General features: G+C 45.3%; 1 protein-coding gene across 17 annotated transcripts in view; it reads left to right on the forward strand.

Moving 5' to 3' along the window:
- The window catches only part of SENP1 (SUMO specific peptidase 1), a 62,406-nt gene extending 59,409 nt beyond the window's left edge, over nucleotides 1–2,997 (forward strand). For all 17 annotated transcript variants that reach the window (XM_016923542.4, XM_063786741.1, XM_054664319.2 and 14 more), the window contains one exon: nucleotides 806–2,997. In XM_016923542.4, coding sequence (XP_016779031.1) covers nucleotides 806–868 — 63 coding nt within the window. In that variant the 3' untranslated portion in view covers nucleotides 869–2,997. The remainder of the gene's footprint in view (nucleotides 1–805) is intronic.
- The last annotated feature ends 11,317 nt before the right edge of the window (nucleotides 2,998–14,314 follow it).

The following is a 14,314-nucleotide window of genomic DNA, read 5'->3' on the forward strand; positions in this document are numbered from 1 at the left end:
AAGAAAGAAAATTAGTGATAAGCCACGTCCTGGGTTACCACACCTCAGTTATTGTAGTAAAGGTTTCAAGAGCAGAACCTTCTCTGCCTGTCTCCTCTACCTACTGTAACTTCTAGAGAGAACTGGGACCAGAGCAGGTTTCTTTAGTTCCCTTGCATTTCGTTAGTAGTCAGGTTTGGGAATAGGCCATACCTCAATCTCCTAGTGTAATTTGTTATGCTGCCCCCTCCCCTGACCCCTCACTTGATGAATCTGGTCAGTCTTCTCTTAGAGAGTGATTGGTCATTTCTGTCCATGTGGTCTCTCAGACCAAAGTGGATTGAGATTAGAGATTATGGTTTATTCTGATGTGTTCTCCACTTTTACTTCTGTTTGAATCAGTGACTTTACCAGATTTTTCTACCATAGCCCTTTGTCTAGACCAGCCTGAGCTGACTCTTCAAGTTCCCTTAATTCTTCTAAAAGGTGAATTTTTTATTTTTAGGCCTAGGCGCATATCCTCTTAAAAGTTCAACATAGAAGACTTATTAGACACCATTCTCAAAATTCTTAGAGACATGGGCATAGCCTGGGGATTCCTGGAAATACCCAGTGTAACTTCTAAGGCTATAATGATGAAAAATAACAATAGAAAAAGCAATGAAAAGAAAAAAACCACATGTAACCAAGAATGAATAATTTAAAAGACCAGAAATACAACTGAGACTGTTTGTTGAAAACCTTGCAAAAGAAAGAAGTATGGGGAAAGGTGTATCAGGTCTAGACAAAAGCATTGAAAATTAAGGGTGTCTCTGTGTCCCTACAGCAACACATGCCATACTTCCGGAAGCGGATGGTCTGGGAGATCCTCCACCGAAAACTCTTGTGAAGACTGTCTCACTTAGCAGACCTTGACCATGTGGGGGACCAGCTCTTTGTTGTCTACAGCCAGAGACCTTGGAAACAGCTGCTCCCAGCCCTCTGCTGTTGTAACACCCTTGATCCTGGACCAGGCCCTGGCGAGATGCATTCACAAGCACATCTGCCTTTCCTTTTGTATCTCAGATACTATTTTTGCAAAGAAACTTTGGTGCTGTGAAAGGGGTGAGGGACATCCCTAAGCTGAAGAGAGAGACTGCTTTTCACTTCTTCAGTTCTGCCATCTTGTTTTCAAAGGGCTCCAGCCTCACTCAGTCCCTAATTATGGGACTGAGAAAAGCTTGGAAAGAATCTTGGTTTCATATAAATTCTTGTTGTTAGGCCTTACTAAGAAGTAGGAAAGGGCATGGGCAAAAGGTAGGGATAAAAACCACCAGCATATACATGGACATACACACACACCCACACACACAAACACACACACACACACAATTTTCACGATGTATGGTCAGGAATGTGACTGTAAACTGGACTTTGGGGCCCAGGCATAAGTCCCTTCCTCCAGGACCTTTCCTATTTATATGTCCCTATACAAAATCCATCTGCTTTTATACGTAGCTGTTTTATCATCTGTAGCTTCATCCTATCCGGAGGCACAGCACATGAGCCCTGGACAGGTCCCAAAGTTCCAAGCAGTCCTTTCCGTAAAAGCAGGGGTTTGCATGTGCTACCAACACATGATACGGGGAAGACCCACCCAGGGAGCGGTTTCAGTGGCACAACAAAGCACCACTTTTACTGTTGCCTACTTCTGACCAAGAAGAAAAAGGACCTTAGTATTTAGCATAAAATTCCAGCGCTGGATGAATGCAGATCTAGTTTGGTCTGTGGCTAGTTTAAATATGTTTCTAACCACAGAGAATTTCATATATATATACATATATATATATACACATACATATATATATATATGTATGTATAAAATTTCACAGGGATATGCTTTTTTTTTTTAAAGACTGAATGTGTTCACCATTTAGCCTGTAGATTTATTTCCATTTTCCAAATTCCAGCACACAGAGATCCCAGCCCCTATGAGTAGGGTGTTTGTGGACTACCTAATGGAATATTTTGAGGCCTGGATGAACTTTGCCATATGGGTAGAGGTTACAGAGGGAGGTGATATTTTCAGCTAAAAAAAAAAACGGGTGGAGTTTGGACTGATCAACTTGAGATTTAAAAACTGCTATTCCTTTTGTTCTTTCTAGCATCTCTCCCCACCCTCTGAGAGCTCCTCAGGCTTAGATAGTGAAGTGATCAAATGCCAGTGTCATTTTGTACTTAAGTTCCAAAGTAGGAACATTTTATACTTTTTTCTGTATTGTAATAGGTAGTTTTATATGAAATCTTTTCTCCTCTCCCGTTGTACCGCATTCTTTCCAGCATTGTGCTTTTTCCCTGGGCTTATTTGAAAATTTTACTGTTTTATACAAGCTCGTTTAGTACATTTTTCTATGTTTTACCACAAGTTACAATTTGAAAAGAAAACTATTTTTTTTAAATATTCCATTGTTAACTGAATGTTACTGTTTCCACTCCAGCAACTACATGTCCTCCCTTCAACTGCCTGCCTTTTGGGGAAAGACCACCTTTTGTGTGTTTGTTTTTTCTCTCTCTTTCTTTCCCTTTCTCTTTCTATCTCTCTTTATTTTTCTTTCTTTTTCTTTGTTTTTGAGTTTTCTATAGGAAATAAATAGCTTTCTATATATGAGTTGCTGGGGACCTTCACATTCTCTTTTAGAAAGCTGTGGCATGCAGTCTCATTGCAGGACTCCTGGAATATTGTCTGGTTCTTGGTATTTACTGTATGTAAGCAACAACTTGAAAGGTGGCAATATGGTGTAGATTTGGACTATGAATCAAAAGACCTTTTTCAGGTTCTTTCACTATTGTCTGGGGGACTCAGAACAAGATTGTTCTCTGTATTTATTGTTTGTCCATTTAGGTAACATCTGTCTTACCTTCCTCACAGACTTTGTACAGACCAAAGCAACAAATATTTATTGCCATGTATAGCAGAAAATGAAACATGCAACAAAAGCACTTTGAAAAATATATAAGGAATTGTTGAGCCTGTCTGAATTTGGGCCCCCTTTCTGACTAATGCAGTTTTGCACAAGGTAGAAGTTAGTGACCCTGAGACCATCTTACCACCCTGGACCTGGTCCAAATACAGACTTACACAGTGGACCATTCTTTCCTGAGCTAGCCAACAAGAGCAGGAGTAGTATCTGGAAACTTTCCCCTTTGTTTAGGGGTAGGCTTTGATGACCAGGAACAAAAAAAGGTATTTCTGCATTTTATGGCCCAAAGGCATGTTATTAATATCTTATGTAATTTACTTTAAATAAGACTTTTTTCTCCTGTGTTCCCCTTTCTCCTGTGTCCACTGCTCATATTCACCTGCCTTCCCTAAAAAAGGAATATTTGAGGGATGATAAGCACTAGATGCCAGCTATAGAGACCTCAACAGAAACCATAATCCCAAGAATCACTCCGAGACCCTGAACAGAGAATATCAGACAGACCTTTCTTACCCATTTGAGAAACACATGGTCTGAGGCACAGAGGCTAGTTACATCCCATTTGTCACCTGGGACCCACCATTGCTCCCAGGAGTCCTATTTAGGGTTGAATATAAGAGTACTTTTCCCTCATCCAGTCTGGGGAATTTGTGTCAGTTGACTCCTCTATATGAGATGCTTCATACTTCTATGTGGAATTAATTTCTGTATTCTTTAGCCACTGTAATCATGCTAGCATCTTCTATCCACTGCCCCCAGCAATGTTAGCACCAAGATCCTGAGGTAGAAACAGAGATAACCTGGAAAAGCACTTCCACCAACCCCATCTCATAGCCTGTCCATTACTGCCTGGTTTTACATGGCCCTTAAGTGGCTCTAGTGGGCAAAGGGGGAAGAGTTCACTTGAGAGCCCCAATGTTTTTAATGTTTCAGTTTCTGGGTCCTGTGCCATCCCTCCAGCTTTTAAATATGTCTTCCTGGAGTAAGAGGACTGACACCTGAGGTTTCTTTTTGTTTGGTCCACCTGGATGGACTAGCATGAGGTGGAATATGATGCTTTCACCCTGGGAGTTCACATACCCAAGAGAGTCAGAAAAAGAGGTGTTAGGCTATTAGGCCCTATTGTTAAACAGGCCACGTGCTGAACTACTGGGAAGGGTACCTTATTTTCCCGCCCAGGAGCAATGCATCTACAGCTTGGAATTCCATGGGAAGGGACAAGGCTCATCCCAGCATCCTTTATTATAAGTCTAGGGCCTTGTTTTACCTGTACTGACTCCTAACATCTGTCTACTAAGAACACACACTACCATTCCCAGCTTTGAAGGTGGAAAAGGAAACATGGGACAGAGGGTTATGCTGGTCACCTGTTAAAATAAAGGATACCTTACACATACTTCCTTTGTGGGAGAGAAAAGAGTGGCTAGGAGGCTTTGAGCTGGGACCTCGAGGAAATGTTATTGTGAGCTGTCTCTTTGGCCTGTCAGGGAGATGGTAGGGATAATTCCAATTATGTGAATGGTTGGACCACGTGTCCAGGGGTCTTATCAAACTCTTAAGATTCTGGAATGGTATTAAGTGCCACAATGTTGCTGGGAAGAGGAAGTCAAGGCAGAGATTCAAAGTTAAATTTTTAAGGCCACTGGCTTGGTTTTAGAGTTAAGGCGACAAGACCTTAGCTGCAGAATTTTCTCCATTCCAATCTAAGGAGTAGCCATCAGTTCCTTACTTCTGGAGATTGCCTTATCCTTTGCAGAACACAAGTGCTAGGAAAGGAAAAAGTGTGGGAGAGTGGCACACAAGAAGTCCAGAGTCCAGTCCACTGGAGACCCCTCGTTCAATTTACTTTTATTCTTTTCACAAATACCTACTGAGTAATTGTACGCAAATCCTATCTCTTTGATGCCTTCCCTGATCACATGATCTTAATATCTCTCATCTGGACATCTGCAGCCCTTATAATCAGAAAATAATATAAGTCCACATGGTATTTGTATTGTAATTCACCTTTTGCATCATGAATGGACTGAGACATGTAGCCACCAAGGGCAGGTAAATGATTTGGTGCGTTTTTTTCAAACCAGGAATAAAAGCTGTTTCTTTCTGGCCTGCCAGTGATGAGGTAGAGGTAATTATTTAACATTTATTTAGAAAGACAACATTGTGGGCCAGGCACAGTGGCTCACACCTGTAATCCCAGCACATTGGGAGGCTGAGGTGAGAGGATCCCTTGAGCCCAAGAGTTCGAGATCAGCCTGGGCAACACAAAAAAAAAATTAAAAAAAAAATATTGTGGAGGAAGGAGGACTGCTCATGGCAGCCTGCAACCTCCTTTGTGGTCCCAAATCGTTCATCTCTGGCCTCAAACCTAACGCTCCACTCTGCCCTTAACAAAAACACCTTCCTCAGCATTTAGCATGCTCTTTGGGGTGGGTGGGGGTTCTCAGTCTCTATCCCAGGGGCCTTGTGGAAGTATTTTCTCTACACAGCTTTCTGTTAAATAGTTTCCTCCATCCTTTTTATTCCGGTGATACTGTGCATCCCTCATAGATTGAGACTCTGAGGAAGCCCCTCAGGCTAGGTGTTTTACAAGCACGTGTTTAAGCACTGGCCTTAGGCGCCCTGAAGGGTGGAGTGAAAAGATGGTTTGACTATGGAAATAAAAGCCACCTTGTTCTCAGGTTTTTATAGCCTGCTGACCTTGTCCTCAGGATCTTAGAGTCTGTATTAGAGTCTGTAGACCTTATAGTTAACTAATTTAGGAAGCTAAGCAAACACCAAGCAGTACACCTTATCAAGAAGGCAGACTCATAGGCATGTAGTTCCATACAGAACTAGAAGTAGAGGATGAAGGGGCAAAGGTGGAGGTAAGTCAGGGATAATGTTGCCTTTATCTGCCTATCTATATGATTCTTCCTAATTTTTAAAAAGTTGACTTATTTAAAATAAACTGTGGATCTTGCTTTCTTGCTTTGACTGGAAACTCCCTGGTAAAAGGGACTTGATGGTGTTTGTCTCTCTGTCCCCCTGTCTCTGTGGCTGTTTGCTCTGTCTCTGTCTGTGCCTGTGTCTCCTGATCCAAGCTGGACCAGTGATTGGATCCTCGGTGTGGTCTGGATTTCTGAGTCCACCCCTTACCCAGGAGTCTGAATACTGTTCATTCATTTATTTCATCCCATATACCTGGAAGTGAAGCCTGGAACGCAAATAACATGCAAATTTGTGGCTCTTTGGCACTTTAAAAAACCAAACCTGTCTGTGGAGGCTGCCAGAGAACTTTCCTGAGGCCAAACACACCAGTCAGGACTTCCAACCCACCCTGCTAACTGTGGCCTTCTGTTCTTGCTCCTCTCCTGCACCCCTTTCTTCTCACAATATAACTTCGAAGTGAAGTGCTTGCCACTTTTCTACCTGTAAAACTCACACTCATGACAGTAAAACATAAGAAAGCACCAACTTCTCAAAAATCTATTATTTTGGGGGAACAGTTTTCTCTATGTTGGGTTAGAAGATCCTCTTCTTGTCCCCAGGATGTTCTCAAATTCTAAGGTTTTCTTTTAGTCATGGTTAAGACTTTGAAGCCAATTGAATATGGAGTGAGTAGGGAAATCTTCAAGCCACGTTCGCTCTCCTGATTCCTGAATGTGGTTAAAAATAGCTGACGAATGCCTGGGTCTGCACCAGGTATCACCAGTCAGGCAATAGACTGTCCCTGCGAATGGGGACCTGGACCTAACCATGGGTCAGAGTCAGCCTTTATCCCAAACCACTCCCTGGGTATCTGGTCTAGTCTTGGGCTCTGCAGAAAGTTACAAAGGGAAGGGGGTGGGGTGCCTGTTCCTTGAACCCCAGGAAAAATATTTTACTTCCTTACCTTCCTGTGCCTCATTTTTCCATTGTCCCATCACCAGCCAATCATCTCTGCCTATAAGAGTCAACCCATCACTTTTCCAGTAGCATCCCCCACCACTCTCCCCTGCCCACTCTGCCTCAGCCACAATGGCCTCTTTGGTGTTTGTCTAAGAAGCCAAGCTTGCTTTTACTTCAGGGCCATTCTACTCAATGCTTCCTCTGGGCTCTGGTGGAATGTTACCCTATACCCCAGTTCTCACACCCCATAGCTTTCTTACTCTCAGTTTTTCCCCACAGTACTTAACAGCATCTAACTATATTACAAGTTGACTCCCCCTTATCTGAAATGCTTGGGACCAGAAGTGTCTCAGATTTTGGAATATTTGCATTATACTTACCAGTTGAGCATTCCAAATCTGAAACCCAAAATGCTCCAATGAGCGTTTCCTTTGAGTGTCATGTCAGCATACAAAAAAATTCAATTTTGCAGCATTTCAGATTTGGGATGCCCAACCTGTATTAAATGATTTGTTTTATCCATCACTAAAATATCTGTATTCCAGGTGCTAGAATTATGTATTCCAGGTGCCTAGAATAGTTGAAGGAGAGAATAGTTGAAGGGACGAATGAATTCCTGTTATTTAGCATCTTTGACCTGTGCTTCCATCATGAAGCCTCCACCCTATTCCAGGTTCTCACATGTTTGTGTCTAGTTTATACTTCCTACCTCAGAGTCTCTGGCTTCAAGTTCATTGTCCATTTGGCAGTTAGACTTGTTGTCTTCAAATAGTGTTAATGATAATATAAACATTTATCGAGACCTTGGCCTGAGACTTACATGTCAAATACTTTATATGTATTACTTCATTTAATCTTCACAAATCTATGATGTAGGTACATTATTATCCCCACTTCTCAGATGAGAAAATGAGGAGGATAGGGATTGAATAATTTGCCCAGAGTCTCACAGATTTTCAGTGACAGAAACAGGGAGCATATGACTCCAAGACCCCTAAAAGTGCTAGAATCTGCTGCTTCCACGTGGCCACATGACTTCATCTCAACAGGAAAAACGCCTGACCTAGACTCCAAGGGGACTCGACCAAAGTGAAACCAAATAAGAGAACCTTTGACAAAGTTCTCAAAGTCATCTTCTGCTTTTCTCTTGTGAGCAAGATTGAGGTCCTTATTTGTCTTTTCATCATAGTTTGGAAGTCAAGGGGAATGAGAAGATCCCTCTGTCATTGGGTTCATTTTCTCTTGGCTTCTCCAGACAGGGATAACAAGGAATTCTCCTCACCTCTCCCATGACAACCCTTTCCTGTCTGTCCTTTTTCTTTTTGGCTCCTCCTTTCATCCTCTGCTCTTGGCTGTGCACATTAGCAAACCTCTTTTCCCTCAAGGTCTCTAGTCTGAATCCAGAAAGGGGAAGCCTAGGGATTGAAGGTGGTGAGGTAGGGAGACATCAAGTGGATTCAGCCTGTCCCCACCGACGGCCTCAGGAATCCAGTGTGCCAGGCGGTGGCCTTCTCTGGGGATGACCTGGGGACCTATACTTGTAGGAATTTGGAAACATTTCTAGTGCTCCATTTTATCTTTTTGCCTCGGTCTGTGTCTCCCGCTCTGTCTCTTCAGCATGGAGTTTCCTCGGCCATTCCTACTGGTTTGAGAATGTCAGGAATGCAGAGCCTTGTGCCCTCCCTCTCCTCCACCTCCCACCCCCATACACTGAGCCCCTCTGCCCTGTAGAGGCGGAAGTTAGTTCAGCTACAGACTGAGGGGGAGGGGTGACGCCCTGTTACTGGAGAAGGAAGACAGCACACATTCTGGCTCAACCCCTCCTCCTGCCCTCTCTCCTATTTCATCCCCAAAATCAGTCTGCCACTTTCATCTTCCTCTTCAACAGACAGCCTTTCCCACCCTCACCCCTCACTGGAGGCCTCTCTTGATGGTAATTACTCCTAATTGTTTTCCCTTGGCTCACGAAGCCTTTCCTTGCCTGCCCTGAGCCAGCAGCTCTCCTGTGTCTGCTCAGAAAATGGGCTCAACTCTCATGGAAAGAGAGGCTAGCCTCTTTGGGCTTCAAAACCCTGGCTTTCTAGATCTAAGTCAGAGGGGAGGCACCCACTTGGGCTCTCTCAAGGCAAATTGCAACAGAGAATAGTGACCAAACCCTAGCAGCAAGGTCTCCTGAGGAGCTCTGAGCATTTCTCTGAAGATCTCAGCACCAGAGAAGGTCCTTTGGGTCTGGCTAGGAAAGGGAACTACAGGACTCTTGAATGGAGTCTCCAAGCCCCACAGCTCTGGCCCTGGTGGTGTGGAGATGCCTATCTCTCGTCAGCCATTCCCCTTCTCACCAGAGGACCATCCTCCACCTCCCACGCCCCTCAGTTCCATGTACCATCCTACACCCCAGCCAATAAGGTGAGGAGGCCTTTCCCCAGAGCTTGAGACCATCTCACATCCCCTCACTCACTTGGACAGGCACACATAGGCTGGCTTTATGTTGTCCCCTCCTGGTAGCCCCTGCTTCCATATCGACACCACAGTAACTGGTGGTAGGGGTGAGGAAGGAGGGTGAAGATCATGGTTAGTGTGGTGGTGAGGAGGTATACACACTGTCCCTTTCTCTTTCAGCAGGGCTACTGATCCTGATTCATTCTACCCTCAAAAGAAGGTCCCTAGTGGTCTAGGGCTCTTGAAAATCCTTTCTACCCCCAGAAAAGGATTGTGTGGTATCACTGAGAGAGCAGAGGACATAGAAATATTTTATTTATTCATTCATTCATTCAACAAATACTTAGTGAATGCCTACTATGGTGCTGGAAACTTTCGGCATCTCTTGGCCCAGGCACGTAACACTTTGCTCTAGCCCCAGCCTAAAATATCCTGTCCCAGGGCTCAGTTCCATGGCACCTGGCAGCCTGAGCCACATCGCCTCCCACCCACCTCCACCCCAACTCATTGCTGCTTTGTGCAGCTGTAAAGCCTCTTCTAGTGGGCAAAACAGGCTCTGCAAGAAGAGGCCTGAGAAGTAGACTTAAGAATGGAGGAAAAGCCAGTTTTACCAAATCCTAGACCTCTAAGGAGTCTCAAAGACACACCATAAAGGGCCTGAGCTGAGAGATTTCCCTTAGACTCAAAGATTGCATGGTTGGACCTTCTGAAGCTAGGTCTCTTTTTCCTTCTTTCCTATATCGGGGCCAGGGAATCAAATTCTATTTTTAACAGAATGTTTACATGAATCTAAGAGTCTTCATTTATTTATTTACCCATCTCTCCATTCATCCTTCTATTCATTCAACTGCTTACTCAGTATTCTAGGAGCTACTCTGTGCCAGGCATGGGGATAGAGGGAGGAATGTAGCATGGTCGCTGGTCTATGGGCCTATCCTTTGGTCCCCAAGTTCTCTCTCTCAGCTTTGGCTACTTCAGATCTTCCTTCTCTCCTTGTGTAGGGGACCAGACTCCAACCCAGGAAGTCTCAATGGATAACTGGAATTCCTACATCAGAGGCCACTGGTAGTCAGGGCCAGCCAGGGGAATAGAGGCCTGGCTAGTGATAGGAGGAATGAGGAAGGTGCCACCAGGCCACTGAGCCCATCACTGTGGTTTGGCTCCTCTGGTGAAAAAATAGCAAGCCTGGACAACTATCTCCCTGTGTCCTGAGCTCTGGGTTGCTCCCAGATGGGAGTTGCTCCATTAAACAAACCACAGCCAAAGGCAATAGGGGCCCAGGCCCACAGAGCACTAGAAGGCGGAGTGGGAACATTGGGCCCAGGACAGAATGTGAGCCAAGCCCGTCCATCACAGGCACAGTGGTGTGAGTGAGGCCCAATGGCTGGATGGAGGGATGAGCCCACGTAGCAGGAGCTGCAGGTGAGTCAGGGAATGAGTTGCCACTCCCAGACTCAGGCACAGGACAAATCTGAGACAGCCACAAAGCAAATAAAGTCAGCTTTCTAGAGTCTGATTTAGGAATTAGCTGAAGATTCTTCCCCCAAAAGTGCCCAGCTGGGTAATAGGTTGAGAATAGGGTTGAGAAGAGAAGGTTATGACCAGACACCAGTGGGGTGGGGAGCATGTATGCATATGTGCGTGTGCTATTTTGAGTTTGGGTCTGTGTAATTTCTTTCTCCTGTGTCTTCTACTTCAGTCTAAAACCAGAAAAACTCTGAGTGGTTTGGGCTTCCCCAGGCCTCTCCTCCCCTTTCCACATGTGGCTGAGGGTGAGTTAATGGGACCTGCACACACAGAGGCTCACACAGCTTTGCAGACAGAGGCCCATTCATACCAGGAGTGTGCAGCACCTCTCTCCTGGGCTGGCCTGCAGTGCTGCTCCTGTACCACCAGCATGTGCGAATGAGGGACGTGCGCCCTTGCACATGCAGCCTTGCTCTTCAGCACACACACACGCAGCCACGCTCAACTCTTTTAACCCTTTACCACCATGTGCAGGGTGGCTCTTGGTTCTTGGCTTGGGCTCTGGCTTTGCCTTTTTTAGTTTCTTTTACCCAATGTGGGATCCACCTGAGTTAACCCTTAAACAACCTCCTCAGAACCCCAGGCAGTCCACCTTGGTGGCACTTGCTCGGGTAGGGGAGTGCCCGGGTAGGGGAGTGCTCGGTAGGGGAGTGAACACAATCTCAGCCAAAGAACAGCATGGAGATGCCACCTTCCAGTGGAGGGAAAGAGAGGACTGTTAAAATCTGGATGCAAGCCACAGCCATGCCACTAGCAAGCTGTGGGACCTCAGGCAAGTTATTTGACCCCTCTGGACTTCAGTCTCTGAACTGCGAGGTGAGAGAAGAGCTTGAGGAGGGGTAAACCTGAGGGCCACAGATAACCCCCTGAAATGATACACAAAACATGTAGAATTCTACATTTTGCTGGAAAGAGGTTTCATGAGTTTAGCCAGCTTCTTCTGGGACCCTTGAACCCCCTCAAAACCTGAGAACCAGTGAACTCAAACATTCCAAGACCCTGTATGAGTCAGTTTCTTTGTAAGTGATGCGGATATGGCCATTAGAGTCCACTCAGTCATCTAAAGTCAGTGTCAACATCACCTTGCCCCTAGTGCCTGAAGTTAGTTCCCCTACATGACCCCAATCCTATACCCCTAGGTTGTGGAACCACAGGCCCCTATCACATCCAGGAAGAGCTCAGCTCCGGGTCAGACTGATGCTTTCTCATTGGATGGACCCCTTTCTTGAATGGGGTCCAGTCTAGCAGGAGCCATGGGGCAAGATGGAATGGAGGATGGGTGAATATCAGGAATAATAACCATGATACTGGTGTCTACTGAGTGCTTACTATGTGCCAGGCATTGTGTAACAAATCAATAAAGTACATAATACCATTATTTCCATTTCACATATGAGGAAACTGAGGCTCATGGAGATCGTCAGTTGCTCGGGATCACTCAACCAGCAAATAGAAGACACTAGCACTGACAGAAGATCTGTCTGACTCCAAAGTCTCTACTCTTAGAAAAGAGAAGGAATGAGAGGACATTTTTGGGGGGATGACCCCATCTCTGGTGACATTTCAGATGCATTGGGCACTGCGGTGCAGCATTTGGGGCACAAAGCTGCATGAGGGATCTCTCTGGGGAGAAGAGGCCAGAGCCAGCAGTCTACCTCAGCCAGTCCTTGGGGGTATGAGGGCAGCTGGGAGGCTGGCTGAAGCCACTGGCTCTCCAGAGCTTTTGCTGAGGACTTGCTCAAAAGCCTCTTTGTTCACTGTTCCAGCTTCCACAAGAAGCTCTCCACCCCTGGGTCCTCAGGGACCTTGGGCTGCCCCACCAACATACAGGGGTCTCCAGCCCCTCCCACCGTCAGCCAGAAAACAGCCAGCCCTCATCACTCTACAGGATTTTTAAAAGGATGGGTGGCTCAGGGACAAGGGACAGGACTGCTAGGGAGATGGGGTGGGCAGGAGGGACTGTGTCAGGAAGAATCAGTAGAAGTCCTGTAAGCCGGCTGCTCCCCAAACAAACATTTTACTTCTTTTGGAGGCCAGGAATGAAAGACTTATTAGCTGTTTATATTACTTAAAAGAGTTTTGCAGATGCTTATTAATTTGTAGTTATTAATATTAATTATTATTGATTATTAAAGGACTCAGAATCCACTTGCTAACACTGTTTTCTCTGTCTTCTTCCTGTAATCCCTTCCATTGCCCCCTTCCAGCCTCTATGCTATCAGAAAGAGTGAGGAAGACTGGAAAATATGCCAGTGGGATACTTGACAGGTCCCCTTGAACTGAACTCCAGCCTTCTTCATCCCCAGACTGGCATCTAGAAGGAACCAGAGAATGCAGGAAGGAGTCCCAGCCTGAAGGTTCTGGAGAGTAGAGTCAGCTCCACTGGGAGCAGGGAATCAGGGCATCTCTAGTGCCTTTTCTACTTCTCTTACTGGACACTCCTAAGACTGGTTTTCTTCCACTTTTTGCTATGGCCCTTCTGGATCTGAGGTCTGTCTCCTCCTGAGGGTAGGGATGGCAGTCATTGTTGCATTTCCTAAGCTCAGGAAGAATATGATTCACAGCTCTGTGGGAGCCTAACTTTCTCTGGCTCCTCCTGCTTGCCTGGGCCCCACTCCCAAAACCTCTCCTGCTCCCTGCTCCTGCTCAACAGTCACCTCCTGCTCCGCTCTGGTACAGCCTGTCTTTCTGCTCTGGGGCTTGTGGTGTTAGGAAGTCCTCAGGACTAGGTGGGCCAAGGACAGACTAGAAACTACTTAAGGCACAGGAAGGCAGGGGTACTATATAAAAAATTAAGATTTAATTTCTGATATTTCATATTTTTAAAGCATCAAAGTAATCCTCATGGCAAAAGTTAGAACTTCGTCAGACTTCTTTATACTTAATCGTTAGAATTGCTTTCATTTTGAATACCAATCGTTTCAAAACTTGGTATTTGTAAAGGTTTTAATCCAGCTCCAATAGTTTTGCACTGTCCCTAAACAAGAGAAAAAGCAGCCTGGAAAAATCAGCCCTGCATGGCCCCAAAATGGGGGTGGAGGGATGGCAGAGTGCTATGAAGAGCACAGCATTTGGGGCCAAGAGGCTTAGGTTCAAGCCTCAAAGCCATCATTCGCTAACTGAGGGCCCTTAGAATTACCCTCTCTGATCCTCCATTTTCTCCTAAGATGGGCATAATCTTATCTATCTACTACCTACATAATATTAGCCAGTTACTTCGCATATTGTAGTGAAGGCCAAATGGGATTGCAGGTGTCTAAGCACATTAAAATAGTCACTGCATCAACATTAATCGTCATTAGAGCAAAGAGTGGAAGGAACGTCCCATAGTGATCACTAGAAGCTTTACAACAGCATCTTGTCCACTTCCCAGCCTCTAGTCTAACTCAAACATATCCAGGGAGTAGACCCCAGCCCGCCTCACTCTAATTCTGGGCTCAAAACTTAGGAAGGTCTTTCTGTTGCTGAAATAAACACTTCTTGGTCACACGAACAACAATCGTTTAATTCAAGGCAAATTTCTAAAAGGGTTCCCTTTG

This window comes from Pan troglodytes, chromosome 10 (assembly GCF_028858775.2).
Source record: "Pan troglodytes isolate AG18354 chromosome 10, NHGRI_mPanTro3-v2.0_pri, whole genome shotgun sequence".
Classification (NCBI taxonomy): Eukaryota; Metazoa; Chordata; class Mammalia; order Primates; family Hominidae; genus Pan; species Pan troglodytes.